The sequence below is a fragment of the Ranitomeya imitator genome, chromosome 6 (assembly GCF_032444005.1).
Source record: "Ranitomeya imitator isolate aRanImi1 chromosome 6, aRanImi1.pri, whole genome shotgun sequence".
In the NCBI taxonomy this organism is placed as follows: Eukaryota; Metazoa; Chordata; class Amphibia; order Anura; family Dendrobatidae; genus Ranitomeya; species Ranitomeya imitator.
The window spans coordinates 112253293-112276476 of NC_091287.1; the positions used below are offsets into that span (position 1 = coordinate 112253293).

The 23184-nt window shown below is 45.5% G+C and overlaps 1 protein-coding gene across 2 annotated transcripts in view; it reads right to left on the minus strand.

The window, feature by feature from the left end:
- NEK10 (NIMA related kinase 10) overlaps positions 1–23184 on the minus strand; it is a 337168-nt gene that overhangs the window by 262066 nt on the left and 51918 nt on the right. For both annotated transcript variants that reach the window (XM_069730006.1, XM_069730007.1), the window contains exon 3: positions 5970–6030. In XM_069730006.1, coding sequence (XP_069586107.1) covers positions 5970–6030 — 61 coding nt within the window. The remainder of the gene's footprint in view (positions 1–5969; positions 6031–23184) is intronic.

Sequence of the window (23184 nt, forward strand, 5' to 3'; positions counted from 1 at the left end):
GATATTTACCCTGGTTACCATTGTAAAAGAAAAAAAAACACTACATACTCACATTCTGATGTCTGTCACGTCCCCCGGCGTCCACTGTGTCAGCGCCGGCCGTAAAGCAGAGCACAGCGGTGACGTCACTGCTGTGCTCTGCTTTACGGCCGGCGCTGACGCAGTGGACGCCGGGGGACGTGACAGACATCAGAATGTGAGTATGTAGTGTTTTTTTTTTTTTTTACTTTTACAATGGTAACCAGGGTAAATATCGGGTTACTAAGCGCGGCCCTGCGCTTAGTAACCCGATATTTACCCTGGTTACAAGTGAACCCTGTGTGACGCCGATCCAGCGATGACAGCGGGTGATCAGCGACCAAAAAATGGTCCTGATCATTCCCCAACGACCAACGATCTCCCAGCAGGGGCCTGATCGTTGGTCGCTGTCACACATAACGAGATCGTTAGCGGGATCGTTGCTACGTCACCAAAAGTGTCTATAAGTCTATGTTCACACCTCTGTCATGGATCTTGTACAAGAGCCACAATGTTCTCCTGGTTCCTCTTGTAACTATAACTTTGGCACCAGACAGATCCCACTGACTAAAAAGAATAACAGTGCATATTGCACTAACTTTCTCATAAAATGTGATGGACGCTTGTAGTTGTAAGACAACTACAACAAGTCTGCAGTTACTCTGTGACTGCAGACTTGTGAATCCTCACAGAGCGCCCACTGTGTGGATTCTCCAGTGCTAGAAACAGGCAGTTATGTGACTACAAATTTGCAAATTGCATACTTCTGGCGACATTCCAACTAGATGTGTCCTGCTTTTCTCAATGTAAATGTATTGAGAGAGGCCGGACACGTCTAGTCGACAACTGAACACATATATATGCAAATCACATGCTTGCGGTAACTTGCCCACGCTCCCAATGTTGGTGGATCCTGAAAGCGTGCAGTGCTAGACGGTATACATAGAGTCCGTGGCTTGTACTCTAAGGCCTGACAATTCCTTTAATGGGATTTGTTGGATGCCTCCAGTGATCGCTGTGTGAAAGTTTGGGCAATATTTTTAATATCTAATATTTCTTTATATTAGTGGATAATTCTTCAACTAAAAAAAATATTATTTGCAACAATGTGCACCATATTCTATGCAATCATATACTGAAAATCGACAACTAATGTGTTCAATTTACCACTGTAGTCATTTCTGTAGCACTGTTCATTTTTTTCCTCACTTTTCTCTACGGTGCTTGATCTGACTACTTGGTTAAAAAGGGACCTGTCAAAACTGGACCATTTTTGCTCATATTTTATTTGTGTCTCCAAGTTCCAGAGATGTGGGCTTTTTCATGTAGGGCTTTTTTTTTATGGAGTTTACAAGAGAGCGTAGTTCACATGGTAATAATGCAAAGCAGCCTGAAAGCGTGCCCCCACAAAATACTTCCCCTTGATAAGGCCCATCAAAATCAGCACGAAATAGAATGGCCCAAAACTCTGAAATTGTAAGGCGGATTTTAAAAAAAATTTAACAAAATATTCTGGAGGGCAGTAGGAATAAAATAAGAGCAAAAACTGGCCACTGCTGATCTTGTAACAGGTCTCCTTTAATGGCCTGAACTTGACCATGTCTTGGCTTCCATTCATGGTTGGACATGTCTCTGTCTTTTACCAACCTGAACCTGCTTGACCATGGGCATGTTTATTACCGGTGATCTACAGCCTGGTAATATCATTAGGGACTAAATAATTAGAAACTTGGGGACCATGACCTGGCAATCCTCCGTCAGCACCTTTTGTGTTTTCCTTAGTAAAGACTCGCTTACACTTGAGATTAATCGGACAGATGCATTCAGATTACAAATCGGATTGCATTTGTACCAATTTAATCCTATACTTGTGTTCTTAGTGGCGTCTTGTTTTACTGTTCCGATCGGATCGCGATCCGACAGGAAAAAAATTGCAGAAAGCCAAATTCGGATAGGATGGGTGCGCATGAAACATCACACTGCACTTGGATATTACCCGAGTGCAGTGCGATTCCTACTGACGCCAGCAGAGGAGATGGAGGATCGGAGCACAGAGTACTGACACTCGGTTCACGCTCACAACATCGGGTGTGATACACTAGTGCGTCCCCAGCCTAATAGGCGAAGTCAGGGGGATTTTATATAATGAATACCCAAGGTTTGCCTTTGTGGTATTGTTAAGAGCTTCTTCCTGCAACTTTGCATTACTTTATGCCACTGTCTGAGACATCACACAATTTCTAACTACACTAGCTGTAGACCAACATCAAGTACACTTCTGTGCTGTTTGTGAACCCAGGGCATACAGCACTACTGTAAATATCATAAGAGAGGTAATTCAGGTATGGACAATGCTAGGACTCATAGGATCTTTAGTGTTTTATATAGTAATCCTGGCCACAATTCTAGCAGCATTAAAACAACTGTATTGCACAGCCAGACAAGTTGATACAAATTACAAAGAACTGTTCAGATGCAGTCACATATTTTAACGTATTTTCTATAAATCTTAAAAAAAATAAAGTTAAACACTGTGGAAAAAATTATTGATATGAAACATGGAAACAAGAAAGGCTTACTTGGAAACTTTAAGAAAAGAAGAAGACAAAATTGTATTAACGGCATATTCTAAATGTACTTCAACCCTATCCAACCCCCACCTTCCCTTATAATCCCTTCTTTCGAGGTTCACTCTGTCCGTATCTACTCTCCCTCTAATCTCCAAATGGCTGTCATATACCGACCACCGGGCTCAGCCACTGCGTTCATTGACCAATTCTCCACCTGGCTTCTTCACTTTCTCTCTGCTGACATCCCCACCATCATAATGGGTGACTTTAATATCCCTACTGAATCCCTCCCTTCCTCGGCCCACAATCTACCAAAACTCTTGTGCATGCCCTCATCATCTCCCGCCTCGATTACTGCAACACCCTCCTCTGTGGCCTCCCCGCTAACTCTCTTGCACCACCCTAGTCTGTCCTCAACTCTGCTGCCCAGCTAATCCACCTCTCTCCTCGCTACTCCCCTCTGCAAATCCGTCCACTGGCTCCCAATTCCCCAACGAATCCAGTTAAAACTACTAACACTGATCTACAAAGCCGTCCACAACCAGTCTCATCCCTATATCTCTGAACTAATCTCCCACTATCTTCCCTCACGTAATCTTTGATCCTCCCAAGACCTCCTACTCTCCTCCACACTTATTAGTTCCTCACACAACCGCCTCCAAGATTTCTCACGAATATCCCCCATCCTCTGGAATTCCACGCATCAACACGTCCGATTATCACCACCCTCGGATCCTTCAGACGGAACCTGAAAACCCATCTCTTCAGGAAAGCCTACAGCCTGCAATAACCATTCTGCTGCCTCACCACCGCCAGAGATGCTGCCTCACCACCACCAGAGCTGCCGCCCTACCACCGCCAGAGCTGCCGCACCACCACCGCCAGAGCTGCTGCCTCACCACCACCAGAGCTGCCGCCTCACCACCGCCAGAGCTGCCTCCTCACCACCGCCAGAGCTGCCTCCTCACCACCTCCAGAGCTGCCGCAACCCCGACCTTCTGTCTTTTCCCCCTTATCAAGTAGAATGTAAGTCCACAAGGACAGGGTCCTCTCCCCTCTGTACCAGTGTCACTGTAAATTTGTTTACTGTAAGCAATATCTATAACCCTGTATGTAAACCCTTTTCTCAAGTACAGCACCATGGAATTAATGGTGCTATATAAATAAATAATAATAATAAATGTACATTTTTCAGTTTTTAATAAATGGGTAATTATTATCAGCACGGAAATATATAAATATGTTAACAACAACAGATTAACTCTCAGCATTTAGTAGACTGTTTATTGTGCCAGGATGCCAAGAACATTTTTAGCAGGTAAACAATGTGCAAACGAATTCTTAGGTGAATAACGCCAGCTTGTTGTGTTTACTTGCTAATGTGTCCCTGTAGTATAATTTACTTGTAGAAACCTACTTGACCTGTAAATTTGGGGTTTCACAAAAACTAAGCAAAGCAATAGCAAGAATTAAGCATGCACACAGTCTTAAAGTGTGTGTGCGTGTGTATGTGGTGTGTGTGTGGTGTGTGTGTATGTGGTGTGTGCCTGTGTGTGGTGTGTATGCGTGTGTGTGTGTGTGTGTATGTGTGTGTGTGTGTATGTGGTGTGTGTGTATGTGTGTGTGTGTATGTGGTGTGTGTGTATGTGGTGTGTGTATGTGTGTGTGTGTGTGTGTGTATGTGGTGTGTGTGGTGTGTGTGTATATGTGTATGATATTCACTATACACTAATGCCTGGTATTCAGAGAAAAAAGGACAAAACAATACAGGGACAAGTAAAACAAATATGCATCCAAATATATTATGATAGCTATGAACAACCTTCTGGATAATGTTTTCCTGTCATTAGTTTTTTTATCGATTTTTATTTTGTAATATGCTTGTATGCTACTTGTATACAACTTTTTTTCCTCACATTGCAGCATTATCATATTATTGTTAATAAAAGGGGGTCTTAAAAAAAAATTAAGAAGCTAGCAAAACTGGAGGGTCGTTCATGCAAAGCATAATTTCTTGTGATTGCCTTTTTAGTGGGAATACTCTAAATAGCCCTATTTATCATAAGGAGCACTACGCTGGCACTGTTAACTATGGTTGGTACCCTATTGACACTATTATTAATGGAGGGGAGCACTGCTAGCACTAATCACAATGGGGCACTCTGTACCTACTATGCCATGGGCCAGAGTTACCCAGGAGGGGAGTGACTAAGTGTCTACCGGGTATTCACTAGAGCCTTTGATGGTGAGGATAGACTTGTCCGCCGGTAGACACCAGGTACTACCACAGTGCAGTCACCGGGACTGCAGCAGCTGACTCAGGTACAGGTGGGTGAGACAAAAGCAAGGTCAGACGGTCGGGGCAAGCAACACAGGTTCAGAATTCGTAGCCAAGGTCAGAAGCGGAGAGAACAGGATAAACGAGAAGGCAAGCCAGGTCGATAACAGCTGAGACAAAACAGAAATGTGATTCTTCAACTACTGATCAGCGCTCACCAACAAAAAAGGGGGTTGGCGAAGTGGTTAGTGTGAGGGGGAAAAGGAAGAAAATGGAGGAATGAGGTGGAGTAGGAAAAAAAAAAAAAAAAAAAAAAAAATCGGGGAACAGGAACTGGTCAGGAAAGGAACAGGAATGTCTTCTTTCTTCTTACAGGAACATCAGCAGCACCAGCAGAAGTGATGGCACAGGGTTGAAAAAGTCTGTGTCACCACAAGGCCCAGCACAGTGCGACAAAACAACACAGTGACAGCTATGCAACATCTCCAAACCACAATGAGGAAGTGCAGGGCGGTCACTGCAAGTTCAGACCACGTCTCTGCGCACTGATTGGTGTGATCGGCGTCATTGTCTGATCGCACCAATCAGTGCTGGAGCTGGTGAGGCTGGTGTTACCCAACATTAGGCTATGACTGGTGCTGTTACAGTACTGATAATAGGCTGGACCTTAGTGCTTCAGGCAATTTTAGTGCTTGAAACACTGAAATCAACCACAGCAATCGAAGTTGCGGGGAGGTGGCGCCACCTCACATGATGACAAGTCTTGGTGCAATGTTGATGTTGACAATTGGGCGCTACTATTGTCCTTATCAATAGTGTGTCCCTACTGTCTGAAAGAAAAAAAAGAGTTGGGGCTCGCACCAATGCAAAAAGCAAAAATAATACCAATTTGTCAAAATGTATTTGTATATATTTCCAGGAGAAATTACAGGGAAACAGCTGAATGTAGAGTGCTAGGAACTTAATAATTATTCCACAGGAAGGATACATTTAATAAAACAGCAATTTCAGGAGAGCTGGCAGGTTCTCTTTGAGTTAATATCACAAACGGACTATAGGAAAAATTACGGTAACTGACATATATTAAAATGGAAAGCATTTACCTGTTGTTTGCTCGCTTGTACATTTAAGAGAGACCAAAGTCTTTTGACATCAGAATATTTCCTACAAAAAAAAGTAAAAATCTACAATAAACAGAAATAATCTGTAAATACTATCTTGTCATAAAGTTATCTGAAGGTATTATTCAGTTTCTTTAAAAAATGCAGCAAATGTCAGAAAGTTAAAAAGTAGTGATGAGCGAACATGCTCGCCACTACTCGGTACTCACCCGAGTATCACTATGCTCCGTGTACTCGGCGAGCACCGACTATTTCCAGGATTATTCGGCGGGAGCTCGGGTCTCCTCTTTTTAATTTTGGCACTTTTGAGAGTGTTAAACAGCATGCAGGGATTACCTGCCATGCACTGTAATACTGCAGCCATATTTGTTGTGGTATTACAGTGATTGGCTGGCTGCACATCGCCATCAGGTCTATAAGAGACCTGACGCCGCCCTGCTAGGCGCATTCTGCTCCGGACTCAGCTAGTGTAGGGAGAGCTGCTGCTGAGATAGGGTCAGATTCGTTCTTTTATTAGTTAGTGTGGGTGTACTAGTGTTCAATCCACAAATCCTGATAAACCAACAGTCCTTTTTAGGGCTAATTCGGGGGTACATAGATCAGTGCAAGGCATATAGGCACTGTATGTGAGTACATAGATCTCACTGCATACATATAAAGACTCCATTACTGTCTGCTGCTGCGCATCTTATATATACATAGCAGCAGGTATCCGTGGCAATTTTTTTATTTTTTTTTTTTTGCAGCTTATACCTGCTAATTTTATTAGAAAGCAATAGCCCCCTTTTTTCTACATTTACTTGCTTGGTCACGCTGCACACTACAGCCAGGTGATTACAATACAAGAGCGTGAAAATCTACCAATTTAAAAAAAAAATTTGTCCCAGGCATCAGACGTGAGTGCGCAGAAAAATCTGGCCTTTTTCTTTTTGGTACTATATTATTTTTGGAGTGTCTTACAACATTTTTGGACACCATTTTGCTGCCCCAAATATATTTAGCTACAGTTCTTATATTTATCACTGTGATTTGTACGCCACACGCATCGCATATCATTGCACTAAATATTTTACAATTTCAGAACTCCAATTTTTTTTTTTGTTTCATAGCCTACTTATTGACACAATTTTGGTGGGCCCAAAAAAATCAAGGCCACATTTTGATCAGTCTGTTATCTCCGTCTGACACCTGGTCTATCTGTGGTCTCCAAATTCTTGCTTTTCAGGCATACATTGCATTTTGTTTGGTCTGCTGACCTTGGTCTACTCAGTATTTTGCGGTTTAAAAACTTTTTTTTTTTTTAAAGGCCACATATTGAAACGGTCTGTTATCTCCGTCAGACATCTTGTGTATCTGTCGTGTCAAAAGCCTCACTTTGCAGGCATACATTGCATTGTTTTGTCTGCTAGCCTTGGTCTAGTTATTATTTTTTGTTTTACTTTTTTTTTATAAATGCCACATATTTAAACAGTCTATTATCTCCGTCAGATGCCTGCTGTATCTGTGGTGTCAAAATCCTCACTTTGCAAGCATACATTGTATTTTTTTTGACTGCTAGCCTTGGTCTACTCAGTATTTAGTGGTTTAAAATTTATTTATTTATTTATTTTTTTTAAAGGCCACATATTTAAACAGCCTGTTATATCCGTCAGACACCCGATGTATCTGTGGTGTCAAAATCTTCGCTTTGCAAGCATACATTGTATTATATTGTCTGCTAGCCTTGGCCTAATCAGTATTTAGTGGTTTAAAAAATTGAAAAAAAAAGGCCACATATTTAAACAGTCTGTTATCACCGTCAGACGCCTGGTGTTTCTGTGGTGTCAAAACCCTCGCTTTGCAGGCATACATTGAATTGTTTTGTCTGCTAGCCTTGGTCTACTCATAAGGCCGGCGTCACACTAGCGAGTTTTACGGACGTATGAGCGCATAAAATACGTCCATAAAACACGCCTAACAAACGTCCCAATTATTCTCTATGCCCCTGCTCCTATCTGCCGTATTTTACTGATCAGTATTATACGTCTTTCTACGGCCATGGAAAATCGCAGCATGCTGCGTTTGTCACCGTATTGCGCAAAAAAAACACCAATGAAAGTCTATGGAAGCCAGAAAAATACAGATTACACACGGACTAACAGTGTGACTTGCGAGAAATACGCAGCGGTGTTAGAGAGAAAAGCCGGCAATTCAGTGCGGTGTACAGTAAAATCACACTGACAGCTTACAGTAGAATAGGTAGAATAAATGTGTACACATTACTATTTAATAGCTAGAATGGCCAAATTTTGCATATACACACTACTAACATTAGTAGTGTGGAATATGCAAAAAAAAATGGTGACATGAGATGGTTTACTTTATGTAAACCATGTCTCATATCATGTCGGGCTTAGGAAGGAGATAGCAAAAGCTGGTAATTGAATTACCAGCTTTAAAGCCATCTAGCGCTGTATGAAGTAATAATATATATACATATATGTGTCTACTGACATATATATATATATATATATATATATATATATATATATATATATATATATATATACAGTATATGTTTGTTTGTTTGTTTTTTACACATGGATCCCTTATATAGCCGTATGTCGGTTTTGCAAGCCTGCGAGAAAAATACGCAGTACGGATGCCATACGGATTACATACAGAGGATGCCATGCGCAAAATACGTTGATACACCCTGCCTACGGAGGAGCTATGGACCACTATTTTGGGGACTTTTCAGCGTATTATTATTGATTTGTACGCCACACGCATCGCATATCATTGCACTAAATATTTTACAATTTCAGAACTCCAATTTTTTTTTTTGTTTCATAGCCTACTTATTGACACAATTTTGGTGGGCCCCAAAAAAATCAAGGCCACATTTTGATCAGTCTGTTATCTCCGTCTGACACCTGGTCTATCTGTGGTCTCCAAATTCTTGCTTTTCAGGCATACATTGCATTTTGTTTGGTCTGCTGACCTTGGTCTACTCAGTATTTTGTGGTTTAAAAACTTTTTTTTTTTTTAAAGGCCACATATTGAAACAGTCTGTTATCTCCGTCAGATGCCTGGTGCATCTGTGGTGTCAAAATCCTCACTTTGCAGGCATACATTGCATTGTTTTGTCTGCTAGCCTTGATCTACCCATTGATTTTGTGTTTTAAATTTTTTTTTTTTAAAAAGGTCAAATATTTAAACAGTCTGTTATCTCCATCAGATGCCCGATGTATCTGTGGTCTCCAAATTCTTGCTTTTCACGCATACATTCCACTTTTTTGTTTGCTACTCTTTTTCTATACAGTATTTTGTGGTAAAAAAAAAATAAAAAAAAGTCACATATTGAAACAGTCTGTTATCTCCGTTAGACGCCCGTTGTATCTGTGGTGTCCAAATCCTTGCTTTGAAGGCATACATTCCACATTTTGGTCTGGTATGCTTGGTCTATACAGTATTTGTTGGTTAAAAAAATTTAGCAAAATCCAGGCCACATATTGAAACAGTCTGTTATCTCAGTCAGATGACCAATCTATCTGTGGTCTCCAAATACTTGTATTTCAGGCATACTGATCACATATAAGTTTTCTCAAAATTAATCCATTTGTACTGAACTTTTCAAATATATCAGTAGTCCATTTAAAATGAGCAAGACAAGGGGAAAGGGACGGGAAGTGGACATGATGCTGATCTTCTCGCACATCTTCTCACTTGACCTTCCGGTCCCAGTTTCTAGGGGACCACAGCACACCACTATTGAAGCCAGAGCAGTGTGAAACGAATGTTGGTTGGATAGCGGATAATGCTTTCAGTCACTTAGCCACCACGTCTTCCACACGGTCAAGTCTGAGTAGCCATGAGTGTGGACCCCATATTACTCACCCTGATCCTCCTTTCTCCCACCATGTTGAGTGCCCTGAGACAACTGATCCCACACTTGCTCACTTCAAAGAGCTGTTCAGTTTTCCCTTTAAAGATTCTAAACTCTCGGCAGGTCACCTTGGAGTGGGGCCAGATGAGATAGCATGTAGTGATGCCAAAAGATTTGTACAGCCACGGTTACATGAAGACGATGGTGGGAAAGTGTCACAAGAGGTGGACGATGATGAGATACAATTGCCAGAAAGTCAGGAGGAGGAGCATGGTGCAGATGTGGAAGACGAGGTGGTGGATGACATAGTAACTGACCCAACCAGGCAGGAGGACATGCAGAGCAAGGACAACAGCACACATGGGGAAGGAGGCATAGCACCCCAACAGGCAGCAAGAAGCAGTGTGGTGGCCGCAGACAGAAGGCGTGCATCCATTCCCCGTAACACCAACAAGACGGAAGTTGCCATTCCAACTGTTAGATTTTCCCGAGTCTGGTTATTTTTTAAAGACTCTGCCAATAACCCCAAACAGGCCATTTGCCTCACCTGCCATGCCTGCATCAGCAGGGGAAGCAAAACTACCAGCCTGACCACCAGCAGCATGATCAGGCACATGGCAGCAAAGCACCCGACTTTTGGGGCCGAATCCCAGGCTCCAGAAACACTGTCTGCAGCTGACATCACTGCCTCTTCCACTGTTTTGCGTATGAAGCCAATCCCTAGTCCACGGTGCATGTGAAGATGCCTCGTGCCCTGCATCTGTTGTTGCCCACAGTCAACCCGCACCATCATCAAGCCCATCCACGTCCTTGTCCCAGCGCAGCCTTCAGCTGTCTATACCCCAGTCATTGGAAAGCAAGTGGAAATACCCGGCCAACTCCTCACAGGCCACAGTACTACGTATGTTGCCTTTTAGGCTCGTTGAGATGGAAGCTTTCCGCAACCTGATGGCGGCGGCCGTCCCAAGGTACTCGGTCCCCAGTTGCCACTATTTCTCCCGGTGCGCTGTACTGGCATTACACCAGCATGTGTCCCACAACATTACCTATGCCCTCAACAATGCTGTTACTGGGAAAATCCACTAAACCACGAGCACATGGACAAGTGCTTGTGGGTAGGGACGGTACATCTCACTAACGGTACACTTGGTTAACATAGTGGAAGCTGGGACCCAGTTGGACCTTGGGATGGAACACATCCTCCCCACGCCGAGGATTACAGGCCCTACGTCAATCAGGGCTGCCCCCACAGTCTACAGCTAAGGGGCGTCCAAGGAAAGGGGGTGACGAAAGTCGGCTAAAGTTTCGTGATGCCACCTGTGGTATTCGGTCAGGTCGATCGACGCTGCTTGGGGTCCACTGTGGTGGTGTTATGGCAGCAAGATGGAATACCTTCCCACAGGTGAAGTATATCCCCAGGGTTTCCCAGTAGTGTAGGTAGCGATGGTGTGAGGTGCAGACAATAACGAGGACACGGGATTGCAGTCTCTTTACCTTTTACTGAAGACTTCGGGATCCGCAGTCCAGAGCACTGTTAACAGGGCTGTCTGGGACCGGCCGGTCCGAAGGCACATCCAGAGTTCCCTTTGCAGGTGGAAATCAGTGCCTACCACTAGCGCCTGTGTGTTGTAGTTCTTCCCTGCTGAGCATTCGGGATAGTCCTCACAACTTCTGTTCTCGTTCTCTTTCTCTCTCTCCATCCCCCAAGTTTATCTGGAGCTATTCTGAGACCCTTGAGACGCCCCTCTCCACGCTTGCCCTCTATGTCTGCTTAGGTGATGTATGGTAGACAGCCAACCTATAATCAACTGTCCTGCGGTATTTGAAGTAAGGCATAGAGTCAGTTACTTCCTCGGTGTTCCGGTCACCGGCTACGCGCCTCAGTATGATGTTGCCATTCTCGGGGCACGACTCCTACTGGCTCTCCTTTGTGCTTTGATCTCGTTTCTCACTTTCCACAATATCCTTCTCTTCGTGTCCTTTCTTAGGATACCGCCGCAAGGTAATGCAGGCGCGGTTCCGTTGCTTTCTATTCGTTCTGCTAGGCCCCTGTCAGGAACCCACCCCTGACAGGTCCTCCCTGGACTCTCCCAGGCTGCGTATTGTCCTAACTTCCTACCCGACCCCTAGTTTTACCAGTGTGTGCTTGTGATACCTGGTCATGTGAACTCCTTTAGTGCAATCAGACATAACATCACTCCCCTTAGCGGCAGAGCGACATTACTGCAACGACCAGGTCTCTGGGGCGCTGCATGTACCATCCTCAAAAACTTTGAGGACTGCACCAAGATGGTAAGCAGCGATGATGCCATAATTAGCATCACTATCCCGCTTCTCTGCATTCTGAAAACATCTCTGCTCACAATTAAAGAGGATGCATTGCAGGCGGAGCACGATGACATGGATCAAGGAAACATACAGGGTGATTACACTCAGCCCAGCCTCATGTCGTCCCAATGTGGATTGATAGACAATGAGGAAGAGGAGGAGGAGGAAGAACAGGAGCTACTTTCATGCGCTATAGACAGTACTACAAGCACAGCTGTCATACCGTCTGTTCAACATGGATGGCCCAAGGACAGGGAGGAGGAGGATGATTAGGAGGAGGACATCATGGTCAGTCATCCTGTTGGTGAGGATATGGAAGTCTTGCCTGTTAGCAGTCTGGCACGCATGGCTGACTTTATGTTGCGCTGTGTTTCCCGTGACCCTTGCATTATTAAAATTTTTGGTGACAATCATTACTGACTGGTGACATTTCTAGACCCACGCTACAAAGAAAACTTTCAATCTCATCTTCCAGAGGCAGACAGGTGTACTAAAGTGTTGCAGTACCAGAGGACCCTTGGAGCGAAATTACTGAAAAAAATCACATTTGAGAACACTGGCAGCATATGTCGGAGTTTGTTGTACAACCAAGGGGTCCAAGCGAGAGACACAGAAGTACAGTCCAGCACAGGCAGGGGAACAATGGTAAAGTTCTGGGACAGTTTTCTCAGACCCTCCCATCGTGCCGGCACAGAGGCAAGGGGTGCTGTCACAAGAAGTGCAATGTTTGGAAAGATGCTCAGGGAGTACCTTGCTGATCGTACAAACGTCCTCTGTGATTCCGCTACGCCTTTTAATTATTGGGTATCCAAGCTAAACACGTGGCATGAACTGGCTCTCTACGCCTTGGAGGTCCTGGCCTGGCCTGCTGCTAGCGTTCTGTCAAAGAGGGTTTTTAGTTCCGCTGGTGGAATTATAACAGATAAGCGCATCCGTCTGTCAACTGAAAATGCTGACAGGCTGCCTCTTATAAAAATGAACAAGGGCTGGATTGGGCAAGACTTCTGTACGCCACTGAATGAAAACAGCGAAACATAACCGCCAATACATTGTCTTTTTTGTGGAGGTGTATTATTATGCACCTCTTCACAACCACACATGGGTATATGCTTCATGATTTGGTCTGTTTGGAGTTATCCTCCGCCTCATCCACAACCACTAGTACACCAGGGTGAACGTATTTCGTGATGCAAAAGTCACTCATTTTTTGTGCAAGGGTGTTGTTATGATGCCCGTTAATAATTTGAAACCCCAAAAAATGTTACTCCCCCGGAGAAACGTTTGTCAGCCCATGCACTTAGTGTATGGGCATTATGAGTCTAGGAGACCAGCTCCTTTAAATTGGGCCTAGTTATTAATGAGGCCTTCCACAAGGTCTCATCATCCACCGCCACTAGATCACCAGGGTTAACGTCTTCCGTGCTACAACAGCCAGTCCAATTTTTGGCAAGGGTGTCTATGATTTCCATAAAATATTTTTTAAAAATGTACCCCACATGGGGAAATATGCATATGACTTGGTAGCACGGCACGCCTTGCAGTCAATACATAAGAAAACAGTATGGGATTACAAAATGACTAATGTGAAGTGGTTTTTCCTGTGGCCATCCAGTACCTGGGTTCAAAGGATTCCTGGGGCGCATATGACTTGATAGCAGGGTAGGCCTTGTATTTAATGCAACATTTTTTCAGGAAGCCCTCCTATACCTCTCGTGAAAGGAGTATTGGGGTGCGTCGTAATTCTTGGCAGCCCAGCCACTACATAGGCAATAACAGCATAAGAAACCCACTGTTTAATAATGACCCTTTAAGAATATTAAAGTGAACCTGTCACCCCCATTATCGAAGATGAGCTAAGCCCACCAGCATAAGGGCTTATCTACAGCATTCTCCTGCATTCTTACAATGACGTCCTCTTCTTGTATTCACGCTGCGGCTCCGGCGCAGGCGTACTTTGTCTGCCCTATTAAGGGCAGAGAAAAGTACTACAGTGCGCAGGTGCCGGGAAAGGTCAGAGAGGCCCGGCACCTGCGCACTGCAGTACTTTGCTCTGCTCTCAACAGGGCAGACAAAGTATGCCTGCGCCGGAGCCGCAGCCTGAAGACAAGAAGAGGACGTCATCCTATGAAGATAGGCCCCGGACCGGACGGCGATGCCATCTGATCAGCCGCTCACCCAGGTGAGTATAATCTAACCTCTTTTTCTCATCTTTCAGGATACATCGGTGGCTTATCTACAGCATTCCAGAATGCTGTAGATAAGCCCCTGATGCCAGTGGGCTAAGCTCATCTTCGATTTTGGGGGTGACAGGTTCACTTTAATGCCGCCTGATACCCCTCTAAAAAAATGCTTTATGACTTTAAGAGTCCCTCCTTCATAAATGAAACAAGATGTTTCTCCTTATGTGTCACACACCACATGGCCAGGTAGGGTTGTTAAATGTTACAATGACATGACATTTCACAGTGAATGCATTTGTATTGGCTGAAAGCAATGTTAAATTTGAAAAACGAATCAAAAACGCTGAGTGTGAACATAGCCCAAGTGGTGGAGGAACATTTTGGTCTGGGGTTAATTTTACCCTAGAAAGGATGTACCTTAACATATTTCCCAGCAAAATCCATTTTGGTTTCTTTTTTGTATGTTTTTTGGTGCACCTGTAAAAATGGCGTGAAACTCTGACAAAATTGCTTACAGCTGTGACCTTGGAGTCAGAAAAGCTTCCAGGGGCGATCCCCATTTTCAGACATTTTTAGACCTTAAAAGGACCCCTGGGAGGGATTGCAGTAAAAATACTTGGGTTTCCCATAGACTTACATTGGGCTCGTTGCTTGGGTCGAGTACCCGAGTATTCCAATTTGCTTGACCCGAGCAACGAGCACCCGAGCATTTTAGCGCTTGCCCATCACTATGCCCGAGGCATTTACGGGGTTCTCGCCCTTTGAACTATTGCATGGCAGACATCCCTAGGGATTACTCGATCTAGCCAAAGAGGCTTGGGAGAAGCAACCAACCCTCCACAAGAGTGTGATAGTACATGTTGCAAAAATCAGGAAAGAATGGAGACAGTCCTACCATTAGTCCTGGAACATATGGAGGCAGCATAACAGTCTCAAAGTCGGTTCTATAACCGGGAGTTTCGGGTAAGAATCTTTAGTCCTGGGGATCAGGTGTTGGTACTTGTGCTACAGTAGATAGCAAATATCTTGCAAGGTGGTAGGGGCCCTACGAGATTATGGAGAAGGTGGGATCGGTAGACTACAAGATACATCAACCAGGACGGAGGAAGCCAGAGCAGGTTTACCATATTAATTTGCTTAAATCATGGAAAGAAACCTTCTTCGTAGTTAAAATAGCAGATACTTTGTCTCCTAAACAGGTTCAGGAGGTCCGGGAGTTTGTTAGCCGAAATACAGATGTTTCCTCTGAGCATCCTGGACGTGCCTCCCTAATCCAACATGACATTGTCACGGAGCCACAGGCCAAAATTCGACTAAAGCCGTATCAGGTGCCTGAGGCCTGGCGACAAGCCATCTCGGAGGAGGTGAAAACTATGCTACAGTTAGGGGTCATTGAAGAGTCCCAACATGAGTGTGCTGGCCGAATAGTCATAATAAACCTGATGGTACGCTAAGGTTCTGTAATGACTTCAGAAAACTTAATGAAGTTCCCGAAATTTGACGCTTACCCCAAGGCCCGGGTGGATGAATTGATAGAGCGGTTTGGGCAGGCATGATATTTTTCAACCCTTGATCTCACAAAAGGATACTGGCAGGTGCCCCTAACAGAGGCGGCTAAGGTAAAAACGGCCTTTGTAATGCCCAAAAGGATGTTCCAGTATAAGGTATTACCTTTTGGTTTGCACGGCGCGCCGGTGACATTCCAGCGGTTAATGGATATTGTTCTCCCCCCCATTGCCGTTATACCTCAGCCTATCTGGATGATATTGTTGTGTACAGTACAGACTGGGAAAGTCACATACCAAAAGTACAGGCGGTGATATATACTATGCGACAAGCAGGGCTAATCGCCAACCCAAAGAAGTGTTCCATAGGGTTGGAGGAGCTCGGTACTTGGGTTATGTAATTGGGAGAGGAGTCCTCAAACCCCAAGTAAACAAAGTAGAGGCAATTCAGAACTGGCCCCGTCCCCTCCCAACAAAGCAGGTAAAAGCCTTTTTAGATTTAGTTGGATATTACAGGTGATTTATTCCCAACTTTACAACCCTGTCCGCGCCTTTAACAGACTGCTTGAAAGGGAGGAAGTCTGTGATGGTCCACTGGAATGATCAGATAGAGGAGGCCTTTGTAAAGTTAAAATCGGTACTGTGTGGTACACTAGTTCTAGTTACACAAGTTCAAAAGAGAGTTCATCGTGCAGACCGATGCCTCTGAGATAGGTCTTGGTGCCATGCTGTCTCAAGAGTTTAATGGGGAAGCGCATCCCGTTAGTTTCCTGAGCTGGAAGCTTACCCCAGCTGAAACCAGGTACAGCATTGTGGAGACAGAGTGCCTGACCATTAAGTGGGCACTTGAGTCTCTTCGCTATTATTTGCTGGGGAGAATGTTTCGTTTGGTGACAGATCATTCCCCTCTCACGTGGATGAGTCAAGCTAAGGAGAGTATTGCAGGAGTCACCAGGTGATTCCTGTCCCAGCAAAATTTTACATTTTCAGTAGAACATTGGGCAAGCAGACTACAGGGAAATGCACATGCCTTGTCCAGAGTTCACTGTATGTCACAAGTCCACCCCCCTAGGGTTGAACAAAGGGGGAAGGTATGTGGTGCAGCAAAGGGTGTAGTGGTGGAAGGAAGATATATTTCTCCCAGCAGGATAATATTATGGCCGGGATTTTCCCTAAGGTTGAGGACCTGCAGTGATGTCACGATCACATGATCAGCCCATGTGATGTGTACTACACCTGTGGGTGTGGTTATGTGCTATGTAATGGAGAACGTTGTTTGGCAAATGGTCTGTGTGCAAGGTAGTGATGGGCAGTCTGGCTCTTTTTGGTGATCCAGCTCTCATGGCTCCGCTCACCAAAAAGAGCCGACAGTTATTGGATCCTAAATGGATCCCTATTGAATACATATTCAGGCATCCAAAACCCTGCCCATCTACCGCAGACACTCTGCTAGAAACCAATTAAATTGATGAGTGGGCGGAGTTTTGCTGGGGTGGGCAGAGTTACGCCTGCCGAAGTCCAGGATTTTACACCCAGTGAGAGCCATTCAGAGAATTCAGTGGTTCTCATTGGCATGTCAGCTCCCATCGTTCACAGAAGGGAGCTGGCTCTTTCTGTCGGATTGTTTGCGAATGACACATCACTAGTGCAAGGTGTGAGGAGCTAGGCTGGAGTGAGACTCAATTTGTTTTGTCAGATTACACATGCTGCAAAGGTTTGAGACAAGACTAATAGCAACCCTGGGAATAGCACTTGGCGGACGCCGCTGACCAGGCAGCCGCTTAGTTAAGCCAGTCCAATGAGTGAGTCTGAGACCAGTGGTTCTCCAAGTTGAAGTACATTTGTGTTTTTTTCCTTACTTTCTGCCACCCACTGTTTAAAGTGTTAATGAACCTCTGAAGTTTGGACTCATCACTGCGGCCCTGTCACTGCCTACCAGAGCAAATCACTACTATATATATGTACAGTGGGAACAGAAAGTATTCAGACCCCTTTATGCAGCATCCCAGATTCCTGGTTCATTGCAGTAATGTTATTCTTCCACCAGGGGGAGTGATGTTATGTCTGAAGGCAATGAAGGAGATCTTCTGTCCAGGTATCACAACCACCAAAACACACTTCACACTCCAGTCCGCCAGGGGGAGCCATGCTTCTATCTATTAGGGCACTCCTCACACTTAGGTAAAACTGGTGGGTTGGTTAGGAAGTAAGTGAGAAGCTGACTGGAGGGAGAAGGAGAGAGTCAGTGAGTCCCGACCGAGTTTGGCAGAGGCTGGTTGGAGTGGGTTCCAGCCAGCTGCAGACTGCGGCCTGTGGAAGGAGAAGGCACACGGAGCCGTGCCTGCACCGCATGCGGCAGCATCCTAAGAAAGGACACGAAAGGAATTGTGTTGCAGTGAGTGAGCAACAAAGTCATAGCAACAAGAGAAAAACATCAGAGGGAGACCAGCTAGAAGCAGGCTGCCTCCTTCTGAAGCGCAGTACCGGTAGCCAGAACACCGAGGGAGTAAAGAGCTCTATGCCGTTACTTCAGAGACTGGCAGGACAGTTAATTCCACGTTAGCTGCCCGACCATTTACCCAGGAGGCAGGGTGGCAACTTGTGGGGGCCGGGGCATCACTAGGGTCCCTGTAAAAAGCCTCAGGCCACCAGTCATACGGGTTTATCCTATCCGTCAGGGGGACAGAGAGAAGAGACTTAACATCTACAATAGTTGTGAGGACCTTACCGAGTTGCTCAGCAGGGAGGTACTACAACGCCCAGGCATTAGAGGAAGGCTATTGAATTCCAGCTGGATAAGGGGACTCTGGATTTGCCTTCAGACCGGCCGGACTCTGCCTACCCCGTGGTCCCTACCCTGGATTGTGGATGCTGAAGCCTTCAGTAAAGGTAAAGAGACTGCAATCTTGTGTCCTCGTTATTCACTGCATCTTACAACATCCATCATTCACCATCTACACTCTGGGTAGCCCTGGGGACATACTTCACCTGTAGGAAGGTATACCATCTAGCTGCCATCACATCACCCTAGCGGACCCCTAAGCAGCGTCGTTCACCCTGTCCAAATACCACAGGTGGCGTCACGAACATTATCCCTTTAAAGACCTTTCCCCTTTTCCTCAACGGACCTCCCGAGGGCCACGGACCAGGTCAGCCACCGTGACATCCCCACGAGTACAGAAGAAGGGCCCGGATCCGAGTACCCCACGGCCCACGGGGGCGCTCCATTTACATTTTTCACTATTTGTTTCATTGCAGACATTTGGTAAATTCAAAAAAGTAATTTTTTTTTTCTCATTAATGTACACTCTGCACCCCATCTTGACTGAAAAAAAAACAAATGTAAAAATGTTTGCAAATTTATTAAAAAAGAAAACCGAAATATCACATGGTCATAAGTATTCAGACCCTTTGCTCAGTATTGAGTGGAAGCACCCTTTTGAGCTGGTACAGCCATGAGTCTTGTTGGGAATGATGCAACAAGTTTTTCACACCTGGATTTGGGTATTCTCTGGCATTCTTCATTGCAGATCCTCTCCAGTTCCGTCAGGTTGGATGGTGAACGATGGTGGACAGCCATTTTCAGGTCTCTCCAGAGATGCTCAATTGAGTTTAGGTCAGGGCTCTGTCTGTGCCAGTCAAGAATGGTGACAGAGTTGTTCCGAAGCCACTTTTAGCTTCGTTCCGAAGTTATTTTAGCTGTGTGCTTAGGGTCATTGTCTTGTTGGAAGGTGACCCTTCGGCCAAGTCTGAGGTCCAGAGCACTCTGTAAGAGGTTTTCATCCAGGATATCTCTGTACTTGGCCACATTAATGTTTCCTTCAATGGCAACCAGTTGTCCATTCCCAGCTGCTGAAAAACACCCAAGAGCATGATGCTGCTACCACCATGTTTCACTGTTGGGATTGTACTGGGCAGGTGATGAGCAGTGTCTGGTTTTCTCCACCCATACCATTTAGAATTATCACCAAAAAGGTCTATCTTTGTCCTATCAGACCAGAGAATCTATTTTCTCATAGTCTGGGAGTCCTTCATGTGTTTTTTAGCAAACTCTATGCGGCCTTTCATATGTCTTGCACTGAGGAAAGGCTTCCGTCGGTCCACTCTGCCATAAAGGCCCGACTGGTGGAGGGCTGCAGTGATAGTTGACTTTGTGGAACTTTCTCCCATCCCCCTACTGCATCTCTGGAGCTCAGCCACAGTGATCTTGGGGCTCTTCTTTACCTCTCTCACCAAGGCTCTTCTCGCATGATTGCTCAGTTTGGCAGGATGGCCAGGTCTAGGAAGACTTCTGTTGGTCCCAAACTTCTTCCATTTAACCCCTTTCTGGCATTGAACGTACTATTCCATACATGTGACTTGGGACTTAATTCCCATGGACGGAATAGTAAGCAACATGCGATCAGCCGCTCTCCCGTGGGAGCGCGGCTGATCGTGGCCAGGTGTCGGCTGATTCTCACAGCTGACATTTGGCAATAAGTGCCAGGAGCAGTCACGGACCGCTCCCGGCACTTTAACCCCCGGAACACTGCGATCAAATATGATCAAAGCGCTCGCTGACAGCCCCTCTGCCTTTGGATCGGAGACCCCGTGGCATGACGCAGGGTCCGATCGCTCCCATGGTATCCTGATGTCGTCTTGATGACATTCGAGTTACCAGAGCTGAGAGACTTCCTGTCATGCACAGTGCATTTCAGGAAGTCTCTGAGGTTAGTGTGCACAGAGTGCAGCGCTGACAGCTGTGACAAAACAGTCTGGGATCGCCTTTGCTGGGGTCAAAGGTCACGTGCTTTGTGCATTGAATCTGAGGCGTACAGCAGGTTTCTGAGCAGGCTGACCTCAGGTCAGATTTATTAACGTGAAAGCAACACAAAAAACAAAACATAAAAATAAATCCTAGCCTGTCCAACACTAACTAAACAAATACGTTGCTATCTCAACAACTGGGGGGGCTTCTCCCACCCAGCTAACATCACACAATTCTTAAGCAGAGCTCTTCACTTTCGTTTGTCCCACACAGGCAGGCAATCTGTGTGCCCCAGGCAGACACTGAAAACTGTTATGTAGGCAATCCAGTGACACAGTGTGCCAGTAATCAGAGCACATACAGTGATCTGACAATAACCCAAAAACAATAGAACGAGCTCTGAGACGTGGAATCTCTGTAGACCGCAATACCTGAACCTATCCTAAACACAACTAAAGGCAGCTGTGGATTGCGCCTGTCACTACCTATGCAACTCGGCACAGCCTGAGGAGCTGACTAGCCTGAAGATAGAAAAACAAGCCTGACTTGCCTCAGAGAAATACCTCAAAGGAAAAGGCAGCCCCCCACATATCATGACTGTTAGCAAGATGAAAAGACAAACGTAGGGATGAAATAGATTCAGCAAAGTGAGGCCCGATATTCTAGATAGAGCGAGGATAGCAAAGAGAACTTTGCAGTCTACAAAAAACCCTAAAGCAAAAAACCACGCAAAGGGGGCAAAAAGACCCACCGTGCCGAACTAACGGCACGGCGGTGCACCCTTTGCATCTCAGAGCTTCCAGCAAAAACGAATAGACAAGCTGGACAGAAAAAGTAGCAACAAAAGCAAAGAAGCACTTATCTAAGCAGAGCAGCAGGCCACAGGAAAGATCCAGAAGCTCAGGTCCAACACTGGAACATTGACAAGGAGCAAGGAAGACAGAATCAGGTGGAGTTAAATAACAAAGCAGCCAACGAGCTCACCAGAACACCTGAGGGAGGAAGCTCAGAAGCTGCAGTACCACTTGTGACCACAGGAGTGAATTCAGCCACAGAATTCACAACAGTACCCCCCCCTTGAGGAGGGGTCACCGAACCCTCACCAGAGCCCCCAGGCCGACCAGGATGAGCCACATGAAAGGCACGAACAAGATCTGGAGCATGGACATCAGAGGCAAAAACCCAGGAATTATCTTCCTGAGCATAACCCTTCCATTTAACCAGATACTGGAGTTTCCGTCTAGAAACACGAGAATCCAAAATTTTCTCCACAATATACTCCAATTCCCCCTCCACCAAAACCGGGGCAGGAGGCTCAACAGATGGAACCATAGGTGCCACGTATCTCCGCAACAACGACCTATGGAATACATTATGTATGGAAAAGGAGTCTGGGAGGGTCAGACGAAAAGACACTGGATTGAGAATCTCAGAAATCCTATACGGACCAATAAAACGAGGTTTAAATTTAGGAGAGGAAACCTTCATAGGAATATGACGAGAAGATAACCAAACCAGATCCCCAACACGAAGTCGGGGACCCACACGGCGTTTGCGATTAGCGAAAAGTTGAGCCTTCTCCTGGGACAAGGTCAAATTGTCCACTACCTGAGTCCAGATCTGCTGCAACCTGTCCACCACAGAATCCACACCAGGACAGTCCGAAGACTCAACCTGTCCTGAAGAGAAACGAGGATGGAACCCAGAATTGCAGAAAAATGGAGAGACCAAGGTAGCCGAGCTGGCCCGATTATTAAGGGCGAACTCAGCCAACGGCAAAAAGGACACCCAATCATCCTGGTCTGCAGAAACAAAACATCTCAGATATGTCTCCAAGGTCTGATTGGTTCGTTCGGTCTGGCCATTAGTCTGAGGATGGACAGCCGAGGAAAAAGACAGGTCAATACCCATCCTACCACAAAAGGCTCGCCAAAACCTCGAAACAAACTGGGAACCTCTGTCAGAAACAATATTCTCAGGAATGCCATGCAAACGAACCACATGCTGGAAGAACAAAGGCACCAAATCAGAGGAGGAAGGCAATTTAACCAAGGGCACCAGATGGACCATTTTAGAAAAGCGATCACAGACCACCCAAATGACTGACATCTTTTGAGAAACGGGAAGGTCAGAAATGAAATCCATCGAAATATGTGTCCAAGGCCTCTTTGGGACCGGCAAGGGCAAAAGCAACCCACTGGCACGTGAACAGCAGGGCTTAGCCCTAGCACAAATCCCACAGGACTGCACAAAAGTACGTACATCCCGTGACAGAGATGGCCACCAGAAGGATCTAGCCACTAACTCTCTGGTACCAAATATTCCAGGATGACCAGCCAACACCGAACAATGAAGTTCAGAGATAACTTTAGAAGTCCACCTATCAGGGACAAACAGTTTCTCCGCCGGACAACGATCAGGTTTATTCGCCTGAAATTTTTGCAACACTCGCCGCAAATCAGGGGAGATGGCAGACACAATGACTCCTTCCTTGAGGATACTCGCCGGCTCAGATGAACCCGGAGAGTCGGGCACAAAACTCCTAGACAGAGCATCCGCCTTCACATTT